This window comes from Acanthochromis polyacanthus, chromosome 12, assembly GCF_021347895.1.
Source record: "Acanthochromis polyacanthus isolate Apoly-LR-REF ecotype Palm Island chromosome 12, KAUST_Apoly_ChrSc, whole genome shotgun sequence".
Taxonomy (NCBI): Eukaryota; Metazoa; Chordata; class Actinopteri; family Pomacentridae; genus Acanthochromis; species Acanthochromis polyacanthus.
Window position 1 is genome coordinate 19,885,233 of NC_067124.1, and position 19,251 is coordinate 19,904,483.

Consider the following 19,251-nt stretch of genomic DNA (forward strand, 5'->3'; position numbering starts at 1 on the left):
AGTGGTCCAAAGAGGATGTGGCATTGCAGGGAAAACATAATTAACTTGATTGTAACACAATATTCAAGGTTGTTTTGATTAAACATGTGAATACAATGTTATGCTCTCTTGTAATAAAAAGGACCTTGCTCACACTAATTGGATTGTTCATCATGAACTATGTTGATGTTAAGAAATCACTGATGAAGAAAAAGGAGAAATCAATCTCCTTGAACATGGGCATGACAGTCAACATGCCCTTTCTCTCTCTCCTGCTCTTTTTTGTTTGTTTGTTTGTAGTTACCATAAACCTGCTCTTTCGCTATTTTTGTAATTTTACAGTTCTCTCGATCTGGTGTCTATTTCTAATTCACTTTCTCACTTGAAAAATCTTTCCCTGCTTTACATCTCATCTTTACACATTTGAAAAATACACGGGCTACGGCATGTTTTCTGTCATAAGACATTTTCTGACTGGAATACATTATCAAAAAGAACTCTTCTAAAGGGGAGGGGGAAAGATTTCCCCAGGTTCCCTGGCATGGCTGCCCATTCAATTGTTCTGTCTACCTGAAAGCTCTCTGCTTCCTGATTATGCTAGGCCTAGACACACTCAGCCACCTCAATCAATGCCTCATGCTATACCGTCACTGTGGACACACCTCTTTGCCACGCTAGGGTCATACTGCCAAGACTAAAGAACACAAGCTTTGTTCACCTCCAGGGTTGGATTTAAAGATGGATATAACTCTGTCAAATGCACTACATTGCAGCCAGAAAAATAACGAGTTTGTCTTTGGACAGATTGTGATATTTACTACAGCTCTTAGAAATGAAATATGACTGTGATAAATTGGTCATGAATAGGAAATTTTCTGAATTCCAGGACATCCATCTGAAACTAGCATTAGGGGGCAACTATGTTAGTTATTCATAGACTTCTTGCTGTCATTACTTGCCGGATTATGGTGCATTCACTGCAGGACATAAACTCAGACAGGAATATGACTGACTGTTGTCTTGCTTGTCCTTATCTCATTGTTTTCCCTATGTTTACTGATTTGATAATCTGTGATCACAGTGGTGGTCTCCTTATCATGAACTTGCGCTTCAATTACATCATTAGTATGGTCAGACCAGTTTCCTGAGATTCACCAGAGAAAATAGCAACGGCATTAGCAACCTGCCAACAATAAATTCTGTCAATGTTAATGTGATTGTAATCATTTCACATGGAAAACATGAAAAAAAGTGTGCTTGAAATAAAATGTGAACTTTTTTTCTGTGAAGAGAAACAGAAATATCAGATTTAAACAATCAACAGAGACAACCAGACTGAGTGCTGTGAATCCAGCAGGAAAACAAGGAGACGAAACTTTAGTTTGAAGGACATACGCTTCTGTATTGAACACATATAAAGGGACAATATTCTCAGTTTTATTGCTCATTGGCCACAGTGGCTCTAATAGCAGGACCCACCAGTGCTGCTTTTGCGTCATCATAAACTGAAGATATGTCTAGTGTCGACTGAATTGTTTGTTGGCCAGAGTGTCAACTCATGCTGGTAGCGCCTGGCAAGTCCATTACTTTGATTGCCGTTTGACAATCTGTCTTTATGACAGGCGACCGTGGAGCCTTGCCATCGATGGAAGAGAAACACATCGATCTATCACCCTGCGACCTCCAGCGGCTTTCAAATCTAGGCCCGCACACAGATGGACATGTTGAGTGCTTCTCGACAGAATCGGGTATTGATTGTGTGGAAGTTAATGGCAGAGTCATATTTTTCTGTGTGCATCTGACTCAACCCTCCTGTCACCCTTTCTTCACCGCTATCTGTTCTTATGATTCATTAGGCCTGCCACAGAACCTTCTGTTTTGTTTATTCTGTTGATTCTGAATGAGCTGCCAGTTATAACCGCTCCACCGCCTTCGTCTTTATCTTCCCACCTATAACTCCTCTATTCCCCGTTGATCTCATCATATGCTCCATCTCCTGTTCTCTTTTCGCAGGATTTCAAAAACAGCACCTGCTAATTACACAGTAAACATATCCAAAAAACCAGTCTGATCCCCAAGGTTATTTTTGGATTCTTTTTTTATTTTGTCGTGCTTTGTATCTTTCCCCTATAAAGAAATAGTTAGCTATATATCAACAATGACGCATGGATTCTAAAATAAACAAGAGTGAAAGACAGGAGAAGAGACAACTAGGCACAGGAGACAAAGAGAGAGAGAAAGACTGGGAAAGAGAGGAAAGGTAAGAGGAAAAGAGTGTAAAAAGACAGCAATTTTTCTACAGTAGAACCAAAAACAAACCATGGGAAGTGTACATTTCTTTAACATTTACAATTATAATAATAACAACGTCAATAATAATAACAGTAACAACAATCATAATTGTTCAAATAATAATAATAATAATTAATAAAAAAATCAATAAGACCTCTGGTTTCTCATAAAGACAAATGATTTTTTTTATCCTTTTCTTTATTTTCTTTAAAGATCACTGGACAGTAGTTTGTTCGGCTTTGCACCTCTATAGGCTAATATTCTGTGTTAGTATAGTTGCTTCATAATGCGTTTCAATAGTAAACTGTTCTTATTTCTTAAAAGTTTAATTTAATTTATGTTGCTGTTCTTTTTTTTATACAAACAAGGAATTCAGAGATATGTATACTTGTTCTGTCAACATGTTTACTGTACGTATGAATGTGTGCATGTATTTTCATATGTGTGGTAGCATTCAGAAAAATATCCATCCATTTAATTCTCTCATTCCTTCCTTTTGCTATCGCTCCCCTTGCCCTTCTTATTAAGACTTTTAAACCTTTTTATCCTCTTAATGACATTCTAAAATAATTAAGCTTTTCTTTAATGCCTTAGCAAGTCATATTCCTTTCTTCTTTCTCGGGAACGCAGCCCAACACTAATCCTTTCATTATTAGGAGCCAACAAAGGACGAGTGATAGAGGGGGGACAGACAGAAGAGAAAGAGAGATACAAGAGAGAGGGGAGAGGATGGTAACAGGTGAATAGAGAGGAAAGACGAGGTGTAGAGCAATTTTAAAGAAAAAGCACAATCTTTCCTTCACTGTTGCGGTGAGAGGGGAAAAAATCCCTTAAACTTGATTTTTTTCACAAATTGGCGGCCCACTCAAGGGGGACAGAAAAACAGGACATTTAGCTTGTTCATAAAGTATGGATACTTCTTGTAACTCTGGCCTTACACGCTCCAGAATTGTCGGGGTATTATATATGAGTTGCACTCTGCAGGCAATATGTTTTGGTAATTTGAAAAATTTCTATTTTCTAGCATCCAGCACTCAATAGCTCCTGGTCAACTCTTCTCTCTCTCTCTTTTGTCCACCCTCCCTTCTCACACGGCTTCCACTGTCTATGTCAGTTAAAGATAGAGCTTTGTGAAATGGATTCTTCTATTCTCCAGGCAGGGAATTATAGCAGTCATCTGCCTCTAATTCCCCTTCCACTTTGGCAGCTGCACAGTCAGAGTGCCGGTTTTCTTTGTGCTCCCTGCTTCCCTCTCGATCAAAATAATTATGGCATCATTTCGTTTTTGTCTACATTCACCTCACTGTGTCCCTCCCCCCTCCCTCAATCACCCTCTCTATTTTCCCGAGTTTCTCCGACTTACAGTATATGGCACAGTCGTTAATGGCTGGTGGGTGTAGAGACTCTCTTTTTCTCAGTCTGTCTCTTGGTTTATGTGTACGCGCGCATGGAGGACATGAAGTGGAATAGAGCGGGATGGATTGGCTGTGTGCAGTATCTGTTTACAGTCGTTTTCAGAAGGCCGCCTGTTATGGCGCACTGTATTGAAGTGTTTGTGGCTGTGAGTGTGTATGTCTGTGTGTGTGTGTGTGTGTGTGTGTGTGTGTGTGTGTGTGTGTGTGTGTGTGTGTGTGTATACTGTATATAAGGTGGGAAACAGGGAGAGGAAGGGGTAAGGGTATGAGGTCAGAAGAGGAGGGAATAGGGAAGGAGAAGGGCTACAGTAGGTACTCCTTCTTGCCCTGGCTGGCGTCGTTCCCATTGAGGAAGGCCTCCTGCACCTCGCCATGTTCATCCAACCCACTGGCCTCATGGGTAAGATAGGAACCTGAATGAAAAGAAAGAGAAAGAGAGCAAGGGGCGGACAGAGAGAGAGAGAGGAGAGAGGGAGAGAAAACAGGAGGGACATTGTAGGGGGAAGGTTAGGTGGCAAAGCGTCATGATCACTGCAGTGCCATGCAGCATTATCAAACCAATCAGTGCTGAAATTATTGAGTACCATACCTATGACTGATTAATTCATTAGTAAACTGATTGTTAGGTCAATACCAGGCAAGAATAGGCTCTCGTGTACGGTATGAGCCTACCAGTGGAAATTAGAGGTGGGAGATGAACGCGTGAATAGAAGAGTCATAGGAGGAGGAGGTGAAAGAAGAAGGATAACAGAGGATAATAGATCAAAAACAGGGAGGGAAGAGAGATTGACAGAAAAGGGTGGAGGGAATGTTAAGTGCAAGAGAACAATGGCACATGTGTGTCACTCAGAAAAGTCATCAAACTCATTCTACCACCCCTGAGGTCCAAATAATTAATGAATCTGTTGAGAGCAGGTTATACGGAGCAAGAACTGCTCAAGTCATCTTCCTGCTGTAGTGTCCCTCCAATCCAGAGGTGAGTGACACTCTCATTTTCCCTACATCAGAGGCTGAGTGGCATGCTGACAGCCACAATGGACCAAAGACAAAGCCCTAATGGCCCTGTCTCAACACTGATTGGCTGTAATAGTCCTGTCTCTGTGCTGATTGGCGGCCAGCTACACTGAATGTTGACTGACGACTTTTCAAGCCATAGGGAGAGTTACCCTGGCTGAAGCGTGCTCTACAATTCCCAGATCATTTATTGGCAGCTGTAGTGCATAGCGTAAGGCTGCCAATAGAGGGGCACTTAAAAAGATAGGAAACACAGGGATGCTGCTTTTAATAGATGAGCTTTGATACACTAACATATAGTCATAAAACATTGTGACCACACCTACATTTCCCACTCCACTCTTCCACTGTCCTAGCCAAGGTCATTTATCATGGACAGTGCCTGCCTAGAGAGGAACATCCTATCCTGCCTGCTATATACTGACAATTTTACACCTCAGTTGAAGAGATAATTTCTAAAGAATCTGGGTGTAACTGGCCTCTATTGATTTTTTTCACAGCATGTTATGCCAGAAAGTGTAAAAATGAGAAAACGTGCCTGTGGCTAATGTAATAAAATGCCCTGATTCCAAAATGTGCCTCCTGCCTAAGAAAGAAACTTTTGTGTTATTTAATGTGTGCATTTGCAGTGTGTCTGTGGATTACCTTTCTGTCGGACGGAGCACCAGATGGTGACAATGAGTACGCAGATGACGGTGAAAACCAGCAGCGCCAGAACGCCGCCTATCACTGCATAAGGTACTGCACTGTGAGTCTCTACCACTGCACCAGGATCTGAGAAAGAACAAGAAAAAGAAGAAGCGTAAATAGGCAGAGTGAGGGGTAGATAAAGGGAAATATGGCAAGAGAGGAGTGCAGGAAGAAGAGACAGATCAGAAACAACAGAAAGGGAGAAAAAAGAGAAAGACCAGCATAAGAGAGGGTACATGGAACAAAACAGGAGAAAAGAGAAGTCAATATCTTCCGCCCAACTTGCATTATCACCTTTCATCACGCCTCCACCTCCCCTCCCCTCCTCCCGCAAAGAATGACAGTCGGAATGAGTGAGAAAAAGGTGGAGAAATGAGGAGAGTGAATAAAGAAATAAGTATGTCAGCCTCTACAAACCCACTCCATTCCAAGCACCTGTCAAGAGCACAATGCATTTTGAATGAGGGAAACTTTGAGTGTGTTTACACCCTGAGTAGTGCAGCCCTCGGAAATAAAACCAAACACTTCACCACAAAATTAATAAAGAGAGATAACAAGATAGAGAAAGGCAGGTTAAATGCTGTAACATTTTGTAGTATAGAATAGTAGTAGTGGTAAAGAATAATTCAGACCAAAGCACACCGTTTAAAACATTACACACTGCTTTAAAGTAAAGGACAAAACAGAGAAATAATGAAGCAAGGTGTTATAATTGCCATTAAAATAATTGATTAGTCAAACACACACACATTCACAATGTAATCAATCAAACAATTAAAAGATTAGTAGAAAAAAAATCAGCAGTGTAATTGTTAGTGGCGCCTCTCGTCGATCATTTAGCAAAATGTAAAGGAGAATCTTGTGTTCGTATATGTCGGCATATCAACAGTAAGTACTGGCTGTCAAGAATAATAGCAGGTATTCGTGTGCATGGATGCAGAGACAGACAAAGAAATGGTTGTAGTACACTACCCCCATCGCCTGCTTCTGATCCAGAGGGGGGGGGGGGGGGGGGGGGGCAGCGTGAGAGCTCGTAAAGCAAGGTCACAGAGTTATGGATGCAGCTCTTGGGCTGTGATAGCATGAAATTAAAACATGAATCATTAATACAGTACAAACACAGAGATGAGGAGAGAAGGCGATGGAGAAATTGAAGGAAAAGAAGCGGAGGAAGGAGAGCAGGGATTGACGGCTGAAGAAAAGACGGCGCATTTTTGTATTTCTTGGACAAGTGACAAACTGTGTCACAATCCTTAATGCTAGCATGATCAAGCACCGACATGATTGAAATGAACAGTGGTGCATCTGCAGACATGAAACACACAGGATTCAATTGCGATAAAATCAAGCACTTGTCCCAAGCAGTGTTTCAAAGAAGATGAAAAAGCACGTACTCCATCTTGAGAACCTCATGCCAACCTCTTTTTAACCCTCCGCAGCCCAAAGCTCCACAGGAAAGGACTGACAGCATTAAAAAGTGTGATGTTCCTCAGAGGAACCCTTCAGATGACGCATCAACTTCAACAAAACATTCACCAAACTGTTTAAGGCTCTTTATGACAGTTCCACGCGCGCCCAGCAGCTAAACAACCTCTGCCTATTAAAGATGGCAGAGGCAACAGAAGAACAAGAAAGATGCTCTTGGTCCCTTTGCTTCAACTCTCCTTTTAAGTAATAGAGAGGAGACGTAGAGCAGCTAAAGGTGTGGAAAGAAAAAAGAGATAAGAGCGAACATGTGTTTGTGTGAGTGGATATATGAGATAAATAGATTCTGTAGATAAAAAGAGAGAAACTAGTGAAAGACAATGTGTAGTGACATGCACACACACACAAGCACAAACAAATACATTCAGGGTAGCAGAGTAGTGCTAAGCCACCTTTCTTATACCTGCTGTGTAACACTCTTCTGGGAGAATATGATTAGACAACCACCTGGATCCGTGATCTTTCTCTCTCTCTCCCTCTCTCTCTCTCTCTCTTTGTCTCTGTTTTCGTAAGTGCGTGTGTGTGCGCGTGTGTGTGCGTGTGTGCGCGTATGCAGATAAATATGTTTGTGTAGCAGCTTCTTAGCCCTCCAGAGACCAATGTCAGTCAGCTAAAGGCTGGGTGCACTGCCAGTTCCTTAAACTCTTAACGCAGATTCATTAACATTACCTACCAAGCACCAACAGACCCAGCCCAGACCACACACACGCACACACACACATGCGCACACACAAATGCTGACTGGGCAATGTGTGTGGAGGGAGCATCAAACAGCCAGTGATAAGAAAAGAGAGAGTAGGTGGTTGCGCATGGTGCATACCCAAGCGTCTGCAGGCACATATGCTCATGTAGATGCAGGGCAAAGGAAGGTTGCAGCAGAAAGAGGGTGGGTGTGTGAGAGAGAGAAGGGGGCACCTGAGAGCCATTGAAAAAGCAGAGGAGTGGAAGACACCAAAGGAGAGCAGGAAAAGAGAAGGAATCAGGTGGAGGGCAGGGAGGCTATGACCTGCAAACATTTAGTGAAGAGGCTGGGAGAGGCTGAGCAAAGTTAACCACATATGATCTGCTCCGTGCAGGTCGTGGCTATCCATTGAGACTCTCCGATGGTGTGAGCTTTACCTTTAGCGTCGGGGCCGAAGCTGGGTGTTAGGAGGGTTGGGGTGGCAGGATGGGAGGTGGAAGGAGTGGGAGGGACCGTGGTAGTGACTGACACATTCTCTACAGACAGACAGGGGATGGGATAACACATATGTAAGATGTCACACATGCTTTATTTTGTTCAATATAAAATACACAATGCACACATTGGATGAAAGAGTTATTTCATTTGAGGATGATGGCATATCTATACCATACGCAAAAGCAACTTATTGTAGTCCCAAAATGGATGTGTGTGTTCAAAATGGAATTCATCTCAGCCCTGAAAGTGTTAAGGACAGATTAGTATGACGTTCTCCGACTGGCCTCCGTACCTGCTGTGGGGTGCTAAAGAAGATGCTTACAAAAGGAAACACATGTTTTAAAGCAGGAGCTGGAGAGAATTACACCTAGCAGACTGACATTCATCTATGAGGCAACTGGAATATATAGGAACATATTCTCTGTCACAGACACATTTTCTATGGTACAATGGCAGGAGAGACAGAGACATTGTCTGTGACAGATGCATTCCCAATGGAACAGTGCCATGCAGGGACTGTCTCATTCAATGCTGAACAATAGCTTGGATCTCGACACATTCTCCAAATCAATGGCAAAGACACAATGGTAGGTAGAGAGGTAGAAGGAGACAAGTTCATATTGCTGTTAAAGACAAATATAATGGCTGACAAGAACTAAAAGGCAGGTGGAAGCGTGGATGTGAAGGTGTGTGTGTGTGGATCAGCACTTTCAGAGTGAATAATATGCTACTTCATCAAGCAGTCTCCGCAAAAGTGCAAAATCCGAGGTAGTCTGTGTACTCACAGTCTGAGATACACACAGATACATAAACGCACACACACACAGCTCATTTTGAAATCCTGGCAACAAATGCGGTCTTGTGCACATATATACACACATGACCAGTGCACGTGTGCTTTCACACAAATGCATAACTGCCTACACACACACACACACACACACACACACACACACACACACACACACACACACACACACACACACACACACTGCCCTTTCTGCTCAGGAGTAATTTATTGGTAAGTATTCCTCTGTCTCTTCTCTCCCTTTCTCCCACTGGCCCTGAGATCATCAATCTTTTTTTGCACTCTTCTTATGTCAGCACTATACCTCCCCTTCTTACTCTGTTCTTTCTTCAAGCTTCTTCTTCTTCCTCCGCTTCGCCCTGTTAAGAACTGCACATGATGTGTAATGCATTTTGTGTGAAAGGCACAGACCAAAGAAAAACTGGCAGAAAGTATGAACCACAAAGGAGGCAGAAATGACAAGAAATTCCTTAAATTCATGTCTCCTGTGTGAGTGCATGTACTGTGTGTTGCATGTACTAGTGTGTGTGTGTGGACACATGTATGTGTGCATGTAATTGTCACTTCAGCCTGAGTGCTGAAGATTAATAGTTGAGGTCACTGCTCTAATTAACTGGCTGATTAATTTCTCTTGACTATGACAAATGACTAAAAAATATTTTTTCGCCCACTATTTCTAACTTTTTCTTATCTTTTTTCCATAATTTCCATCTCTCACTTCCCCTTTCTTCTTTCTTCATCAGCCAAACTCTTTTCCTTCATTTGCACCAACCTTATTCACTTCCCTTCATTCAGCTGCCTCAGCTGGCTCTCTGGTTTCATTCCTCTGTGACTACATTCCCTCACTGCCTCTCTTCAACTTAATTAAGGAGAATGCCATACAGCTGTCGTTCTCTTGGCCGATAGCGTCCTTTTTTCCACATCATATTGTTATTCATTAACACTATATGCCTGCCAATCAGGCACACAGCCCATGTTATTTCGAGGGATGGATGAGGCGGCACTTGCGATAATGACGTTTCTCTTCGTATCTCATTCTCACAGTAGTGTGCCTGAGGATACAGCAACACCATTTTGGATGAGCCCTGTTATTCTTTCATGTTCAGTGTTCCTTATTTTAATGGCCTTGCCCAAAGCATTGGTTGTGTATCCAGCTGTCTCTAAGTGCAGAAAGTGTTGGACAATGGTAGAAAGCCCACTGCTGATGCCGCAAAGGCCACCATTGATTGGCTAAGGACTCATTCAAAATTTACTCAGACGTCAGGTGCATTGTCATATGTGGAGGGAAACAGCAATGAAGACAATTTTTTAAAATTGACTCGGCATTATCTCAGTCTGGCTTCTACTGCGACTAGCCTCCAACCTTTTTATACTTTCATTCTCATTCTGTTTTTTAAAGTCTCCCTTCATTAAATGAAGGTCTGTGTTTTTCATTCCAATTATTCTGACGGCTCATTACAACAGTGGAAGAGACACAGACTAATCCCTGGTCACCTCATATTCCTCTCTATCTCACACCATCTCATCCATGCTTTCATCCGTCTGTCACTTTGCTTCCTGTGATTCTGTCTGTAAAATTATAAGTCTCTCTACTTGTCCCCCTGTGCTGTTAATGTTCTGTTTTGCAAACACATGCACACACATACACTCAGTTACACGAGCATGTAGGTGTGTTACATGTAAGAAAACTAACAAACCTCCCTTCCCTCTGTACCTCTCCCTCTTTATTTCTCCCACACTCTCTAATGCAGGTTAGTTCTAATGGGCTTCATTGGCTTGGCGATTCTTCTGAGTGCAGGAACGCTGTTCAAATACATAAAGGAGCCCTCTGGGTTTTCAACAGACAATCAACAATGTTCTCCTCACAGTCCCATGCACTCACATTTACATGCACCTTTGCATATACATACAAAAAAAAAATCCCATTTATGCTTAACAATGGCGGCACAGCAAAGAAACAACTAACAAAGGCCAGATTCCTTTGGTATTCTGCATATATTTGCTCTATAGTGTGCACTCCGCAATTCATTCAAAACTATTTCTCACATTTAAAACATTAGTCTTCCTCAAAGTTGCACAAAGTAAATTTCAATGTGTTAATTTGTGCACACACCTGCATGCACACTACAAAGGTCTGACTCTCTCTAGTCATATATTTGCTTCAGCATAAAACTTCAATGCGCCATATCTTTATCATGCATCAGATTCCCTGTAGAGTTCCACACTTTTCAATCTCTGTTCTACTTCGCTAGCATTAAGCCTGTCTCCCACTGCAATGTGACAGAACCTAAAGTTCCTGCAACAAATTGGCAACTACTTTTGCCTGATTTTGTGCCCAGTATACTGATGGAAGGTAACTCTCATAGAAGGAGAGTTGACACGGACTGAGAGGGAAAGACAACCGAGTTTATCTGCACCTGCAAAAAATGGATTCTTTTCTGCTGACTCATCCCCTACAACACACATTCTCCAGCGTTCCTTCTTTGCCCGCACTTCCTCCCCAGTGCACCCTGGGATTCCCTCTGGGAAGGCTGGGAGCCAACTAAACTGACATTTCGTTTATCTGACAAGCTGTGGTACTGAATGTTAACCTGCTCATGACCTCCATCGTCCTATGTCTCTCCCTTTTCATCCCTCCATCATGCCTCTCCCTCCCACCCCCCACCCCCTCTACTCCTTCTTGCCTCCCTCTCTCTCCACTCCATCCTTCCCCTACTCCCCGCTCTCAGGAAACTAGGCCGTCTTCGAGTATAGAGACAGAACTATACCTGAACCTTGAATAGAGGGCAAACGGGTGGCAAGGTGAAAAACAGTGCTGGTGTTTGAGGAGTGGGGAGAGGAAGAGGAAGTAGACACGAGGTGCAAAAGAGGTGAGAACAGAGGGCAGAGCAACAGAAAGAAAGGATATTGAGGAAAGGCATTTGGAGACATAAAGTAAAAAGAGGGTCAATGTAGTAGAGAGAAAAACAGAGTTTGAAGTAATTTTGCTTGAAACTGATAATAACCTCACGGAGTGAAAAAGAAACAGGGACAAGAGGAAAATATGATTGCGTCTTTATCATCATACTCCTTTGGTATAAACAACAATCTTTGCAAAAGGAGATATTACCTATCTGAGATAAAGACAAAAAAAATCTTGACATCAACTGCAACAACGTGGGTGCTGGAACAAAAAAAGAAGAGCACACTGGGTAAGTGTTGGAGTCATGAGTCATCTTTTACAGCATGGAATCAGATTTATTTTCAATATTGAGTGAAAAAGCCCAATTTAAGAAAAGAGTGACTCACTAACACCATCTTAAATCATCCATGGAGCTTTATGCATTTGCAGAGCTTTAGAACATACATAGTATCTTATAGTTATGTACATTTGCAAAGACATATGTATCACTAGGAACATTACAACCTGATAGCAAGGAGTTGATTTGACATTACTTAAGAAAGAATTAACACCATGATAGCCATATGATTAGTTGTGGCATTCAGGCAAATCAGAGCGCCTTGAAGATTAATGTGATGGCTGCATTAACAACTCTGAGCTCTTTGAGATAACGTTTGAAACAATCTGCCCACTGGGCGAGTATGTATTTTTCTGAAGTGCTGCAAACCACCACTGATACAGGATTCCAGCAAGAGGATTTGAGACGCTGATTGCTGGAAATCTGTAGTGCAGCACAGAGGAGCTGGAGCTAGGCTTATAATGGTTATGTGGATTTCTGGTCTTTCATGGATTTTGGTCAAGGCAACATTCCTTTCTGTAAAGGTATTAGTTTTTTTCCCCCTTTGTTGTTAATAAGAAGAGCTAAGAAAAAAAGTTTTACATCACATCAACAACCACCACAAAGCAATGGCATGGAATATGTAAGATACTAATAAAATGTGAAAAGAACTGTACAAAGAAATACAGATGAAGATGACAGCGAAAAATGGTAAAGGGAGAAAGCTGAAGAGTAGGGAAAAAGAGAGGACGTTTTTCTACAGGGGTGGCAACACACTTCAAAGCTCGACATGTGTAACCTTCTAGGATGGAGAAAGAGAGAAACGGAGAGAAAGATAGAAGAAGAAGAAGAGAGAGAGAGAGAGGGGGCCGTGGGTGGGGATGTCACCTTTCATCTTGCCACTGCTGCCACCCTTGATGCCTGTGGAAAGCTGCCATTACGGGTGTCATTTGATGGTTGTACTAGAGTGTGTGCAGTGTGTCCATGTTTGTGTGAGTGAGAAGTGTTAGTGTGATAGATAGACAGATGAGGGGGTGCAAACTAAAAGCAGCGCAAAAATGTTACACAAGATATCAAGTCTCTTCCCTTCATTCCTTACTCTGCTTCTGATCTCCAAATCAAGTTCTGGGTTGCAATGACAGGGGCTTCCAGCAGGGGGGGGGGTGCACATCAAAAGGGCAAACCTGCTGAGTGATGACAGCGTGGCTGCAATTAGGCCAAACCATAATGCAATGGATGTGAATGCGTGGAAGGCTTTAATGATGAGTTTGCTTCTGCAATTTAGCCATACTGCTGTCCCATTAAAACCTCACGACTCTTGTTGTGTCCTTTTTTGACTGCGAGTTTACCCAGTTGTTTCATGTGAGGATTTCACAACATTAACACACATCAAAACCTTGTTTCCAAATGTGCTGCAAACTCAGAGAGTAAGTTGGCAAATTTGTCATATTTCCTGAAAAATAGTGATACAATATTTCATTTGATGTTTCGAGCTCCACTGTCATCCCATTTGAACCATGTTGTGCTGTCTATCTGGGTCAACCTTCATTAAGGATGTAGCCACCGCCAGTGAATCTAGGTGCAACATCTTGGGAAACTTGTAAAACCTGACAAGAAAAAACCCTAACCCACATCCTCCTCCCCTCTGATACCTCTGTTCAAGCAACAAACAAAAGTTTTTTTTCACCTGAATTTTAAATGCAACAGATGTTCAGCTGTTGTTTTGCTGCCAAATGCTGTAAAATTCTGAGTTCTAAGAGATTCAGCACTGAATTAATACTTTGCACCGTGTATTAACTTGTGTTGTCTTCGCCTCCTGCATGTCACCTTGTGCTGTGAAATTCATTTAGCTGTCAAAACATCTTGTATCTTTTCTTTTATTGCACTTGCAGATTTAAGTTATTCAGAATTGTTTGAGGACAGGATTGGGTCACAGCAGAGATAATAAACTGGTTCTTTACAACAGAAAGCCTGAATAATAATTTTGGTGACGAGTATCTGGTAGTCTACTCTTGATGTGGAATCAATACCACTGTTCAGTCAATCGCTCAAGAGGTTTAGCAAAGGTTTCCTGCTGTGTCTGTATCAGGAAAACAAATAAAGCTGGAAGACAGACGAGACAAGCATCAAGATTTAATGGGTCTGTTGCCCAGTGCCAGAATAGCCAGAATCCAAAGACACTGGGAAGAAAAAAGAATCAATAAAATTTAAAAGACTTCTCAAAAAAAAAAAGAAAAAAAATCATCACAACACAGCATCAAGACATGTACCAAACAAAGGAGTCATTGAACATAAAATTATTCAGAACAGTTCACAACCGCCTAGGATACTAAGAAAGGGAATGGATGCAACAGAGTAAAAGAATCAATAGAACAAACTTTTCATGCACTTACAGAAATTCTAAGAAAACTTGCAACAAATTAACTCTTAGTGACGGTTACTCACCGTACACCAACAGGGTGTAGTGATCAGCAGCGCGTCCAAAGTTGTTTTGGGCCTGGCACAAGTACGTCCCGTTGTGCGATTGGCTGAGACGGGAAATCTGAAGAGTAGGCCCAGAGATCTCTGCCCTCTCAGGTAAGGTGTCATTAATCTTCGACCACTGAATGTTTCTAGGCCTGGGAGAAAGCACAGAGTAAGAGGCGTGATTGTCCTGAAATGACGTATCAGCTGACTGGTCAATTGGTGAAAAATTGACATTTTTTATAAATCAGTCATTCACTTTATGCAATTAATGGCATTTTAATAGTCGATTGATCTACAAATAATCAGAACAGTCACTGAACCAAACATAACAACCTTTTATGTGTGGCATTTACACACACAGTTAGATTTTATATTTAGTTGTATAATTTCACTAGTGCATTAACGTCCCTACAACCACCAGTGTCGGACACTAATGCATTGTTTAGTTAATGCAATAGAAGGGATCCCAATTTGAGATTTAGTAATTACATTACAGCTACTACATCCAGTAATGCTCCATTACTTTGACAAACTAGGAGGTGATTTGCGTGCTGTGTTCCTGGGAGTTTTGTGCAGGGTTCATATCAGGTTGGTTTCAGTGTATTCTGTGAAGAGTCTGACATCCCAAAGATCTGTGGTGCGTTTCTAAACGGTTAGCTTCACGTAAGAGAAAAATCATTCCCCTCCTCTTAACCAGAAACGCAATATATTTACATGTTGTGTCTTTATACACTCAACAAAAATATAAACGCAACACTTTTGTTTTTGCTCCCATTTTTTATGAGATGAACTCAAAGATCTAAAACTTTTTCCACATACACAATATCACCATTTCCCTCGAACATTGTTCACAAATCTGTCTAAATCTGTGACAGTGAGCACTTCTCCGTTGCTGAGATAATCCATCCCACCTCACAGGTGTGCCATATCAAGATGCTGATTAGACACCATGATTAGTGCACAGGTGTGCTTTAGACTGCCCACAATAAAAGGCCACTCTGAAAGGTGCAGTTTTGTTTTATTGGGTGGGTGGGGGTGGAGGGGGGTCTGGGGGGTCTGGGGACTCAGAAAACCAGTCACTATCTGGTGTGACCACCATTTGCCTCATGCAGTGTTGATCACTGCATGAGAAAACTCCAGCAAAAGCTTCAGGTAAGGTTTGGGGCGCAAAGCACAGAACACGAGCGACGTTACTTCATGTGTTCAAATGTTTATTTTGTGGCGTTAACTCAATTGCTAGCAGACAAATTTTGAAAATCAAACTTCAAACGGTCAGCATTTTGAGAAGGACTATTTTGACTGTTTCTTGAACCAACGAATAGTATCTAAGAGAATGACTGAGTTCTGTTATGAATGCAGAAGAGCTGGGTGAGCCGTCACTTAACATTGGTCAGATGTGCCCCCCGCGCCCAACCAGGTGCTAAGCACCCCGAGAGCTGAAAGTCCTAAACCGCCCCTGCCTTTCAGAGTGGCCTTTTATTGTGGGCAGTCTAAGGCACAGCTGTGCACTAATCATGGTGTCTAATCAGCATCTTGATATGGCACACCTGTGAGGTGGGATGGATTATCTCAGCAAAGGAGAAGTGCTCACTGTCACAGATTTAGACAGATTTAGTGAACAATATTTGAGAGAAATGGTGATATTGTGTATGTGGAAAAAGTTCTAGATCTTTGAGTTCATCTCATAAAAAATGGGAGCAAAAACAAAAGTGTTGCATTTATAATTTTGTTGAGTGTATGTACACATGTAACTGGAAAGCCTACATTAAGTAATTACTTGGTTTTGTTCAGGTTTATCACAAGCAGTACAAACTGAGGACTGGATTCGCTGTTGATGGTCAATAAATAGCTCTAAAATGTAGCTGGCTAGGTCAGTTCTGTTTCTTCATGTCAAATTTGTGTTCAGGATTTGACAGAATTGATGATGTGATGAGTAACCTAGCTTATAACTTGATCAATTAATTAGACCAATGATGTAATTAGGCATCTCACTGTATAATCAACAGATAAGTGAGTCAATATATAATTGAGGGAAATATCTTGTATAATTATATACAATCAATCACTTGAAAATGACTGAATATCACTAAAATGTAAATTAAATAATCGTCAGAATTTAAAAACAACCATCTTCTAATTAGCTAAACAATAATAAAATGAGCTTATTCAAAAATTGCTCTGATTGTGTTATTTTTATTAAGTTGAGATAATCATGACAGATATTTGTTTTTTTTTTGGCAATATATCAAATTTTATATGGAAAATAACAAATTATATCTGTGTCTGAAAAAATAATTTCAACTAAGTTACTCATTACAAAAACACCTCAAAAGGAGCGTGTTAATTCCAAATCACATGACCTGCTCCTCATGATGTCATTTCCTCCTGAAGAAGAGACTGGCAAGACTCCAAAGCTTTCTGAGTTATTTAATATAAAGTAGTGTGTGAGTCAAATGTTGATTTATTGCATGTCAACAGGTTTACTACAATGTCTTTAGAAATAACTCTCAATTTCAATTTTACTCAATTGCATATATAATATTTAGAAGAATCTTTCTCTAAAAATGCCATGTGGTGTTTGGTTATAGGCGGTCATGTTTATTTTAGGCCTGAAAACAGCAAAAATTTCAACTATGATACCTATCAGCTATGTTACAAAAAGTCCCACAATTATACATTGACCCAAGTAGTGAGTAATTGATTGCATTTTTCCCTTAAGTTGCCAAACACTGACAACAGTAGTACAACCAATCTAAAAAAAATAACACCAGAAGATAACTCAGTTATCACCCATTTCATAAAATCCAACCTGCGGATGAAATGAAATTAAAAATCACTAAGTGAAACGGAAAAGTGGACAAACGCAGAGAGAACCGTGGATGCTATAAAAAGAGAGGTGAGAGAAGTCCACTGGGTGAGGTTGACGTAAGATGAAAGGATAAAAAGGGCTTGGGGTAGGAACCAATGGCAGCAGAGGGCTGCATCCTGACAAATAATGAGAAGATAGACGGTCAGAGGGTGGCCATGGTGTGAAAGAGTTGGCAGGAGGGTGAGGAGGACAGATTAGAGAGAAATAGGGTGTCAGATGTGCAGAGTGGGGAAAAAAAGAACCAGCTGGAAGAAAGACAAGTACAGAAACAAAGTGTTGCTACATGTAGATGGGGGACAGAGAGAAGAAGAGATGGTTGGGTCGGAGTTGAATGGAAAGAAAGCAGGCAAACAAAATGAATTGGTTGTGAAAGATGGGCAGGCAGAGCGGACAGGAGGTGCGGGAATTACAGAGACAACCTGGCGAACAAATCTGCGTTTTGGTGTGTGTTTGCAAGCGTGTGTGTGTGTGTGTGTGTGTGTGTAATCATGTGTATGTGTTGCGGCTCATGCCACCCTGGCCAGATTACAATCCTGACTCATCTGAGTTCTAATCCCTCAAGAAGTCTAATTAAACCTTTTTCTTGTTTAGTCTCACACAAACACGCACTCTTTCACTCCTCCCACACACACACACTAAATATGCACAAACAAAATCTCCCTCTGTTCCTCTCCTGCAAACACGCACATACATGCTTGTACTCCCACGCACAGCAACGCCTTGTAAAGCTAATGCACAGATAAGCAGACAATTGAGCTAAATTACAAGACATTGTCTCCATCTCCCCTATTAATAACAGGCAGATGAAGAGTGTACCCCTTCACCAAAAGGAAGAGGCATATAATTGGGCATTAATGCTTAACAGGCAGTTAACAGGGCCAGGGAGCAATCGGGAGGGTGACAAGGGTACTATAATGTGTGTGTGAGTGTGTCTGTCTGTGTGTGTGCAGTCCAGCGTGAGATGAGGGTCAGAGTCCAGAGCTGCCTGCAGTCCCATCCCTCACTGTCACACACACACACACACACACACACACACACACACACACACACACACACACACACACACACACACACACACACACACACACACACACACACACACACACACACACACACACACACACACACACACAGTGTCCCCAACCAGCCGTTACAAAGCTTTAGTGGGGCTGTAGCCAATGCGCTTCTCAGCCAGTCCTCACTGTGGGATTTCACTAAAGTCATCGCACACGCACATGCACACACTTTGGCTGCATGAAGCTTCACTCAGGAGCTTTAGTGGACCTGATGCACACAGACAGACGGACCATCTAGGGGAGGATTTAAGAGCTTAGGACCCAATACCCTTCTGGAAAGTGCAGAAAGGGCTGCGAACACTCTGGAAAAAGGCTTTGTTTCAACGCCACTGATTAGGTTTATTAGCTGTCATGTACAAGGTTATAATATGTCCACGTTTACTCTGAATTTCTAGTATTTGGCTAGAAATCGCTCAGGCACGGTCTTAGCCCTTCTCTCTTCATGCAATAAAGTACGGATCAGATGGTTTTCATCCAGCTCTCAAACAATAAATGTCAGGTGAGATCACGGATGCCACGCTTTTGAATTTGATGAAATTGAACCGCAGTGCTTCTGTGGCATATACTCCCACCATTAAATAAAATACTGTAATTGATTTAATTAATTGACAATATTGTAAAGCTACATGGATTAAAGATAATCTGAAACATTTGTGGAGAACAGCATGTTCTTTGTGCTTCATTCTGATAGTCTGCTCCTTAACATTTTCCAAGAAAGGTAAGTACCGACAAGTGGCTGTTGTTCATTTCCCATGATAA

At 41.6% G+C, this 19,251-nt stretch overlaps 1 protein-coding gene across 4 annotated transcripts in view; it reads right to left on the reverse strand.

Moving 5' to 3' along the window:
* Nucleotides 1-2,059: 2,059 nt before the first annotated feature.
* Nucleotides 2,060-19,251, reverse strand: part of cadm4 (cell adhesion molecule 4) — a 146,638-nt gene continuing 129,446 nt past the window's right edge. For 3 of the 4 annotated variants that reach the window (XM_051956658.1, XM_051956660.1, XM_022193142.2), the window contains exons 6-8: nt 14,527-14,699; nt 5,346-5,474; nt 2,060-4,099 (exon numbers count right to left, since the gene is read on the reverse strand). In XM_051956658.1, the coding sequence (XP_051812618.1) occupies nt 3,990-4,099; nt 5,346-5,474; nt 14,527-14,699 (412 nt within the window). In that variant the 3' untranslated portion in view covers nt 2,060-3,989. Of the gene's footprint in view, nt 4,100-4,275; nt 4,355-5,345; nt 5,475-14,526; nt 14,700-19,251 lie in introns of all 4 variants that reach the window. The other variant, XM_051956659.1, reaches the window with a different exon arrangement.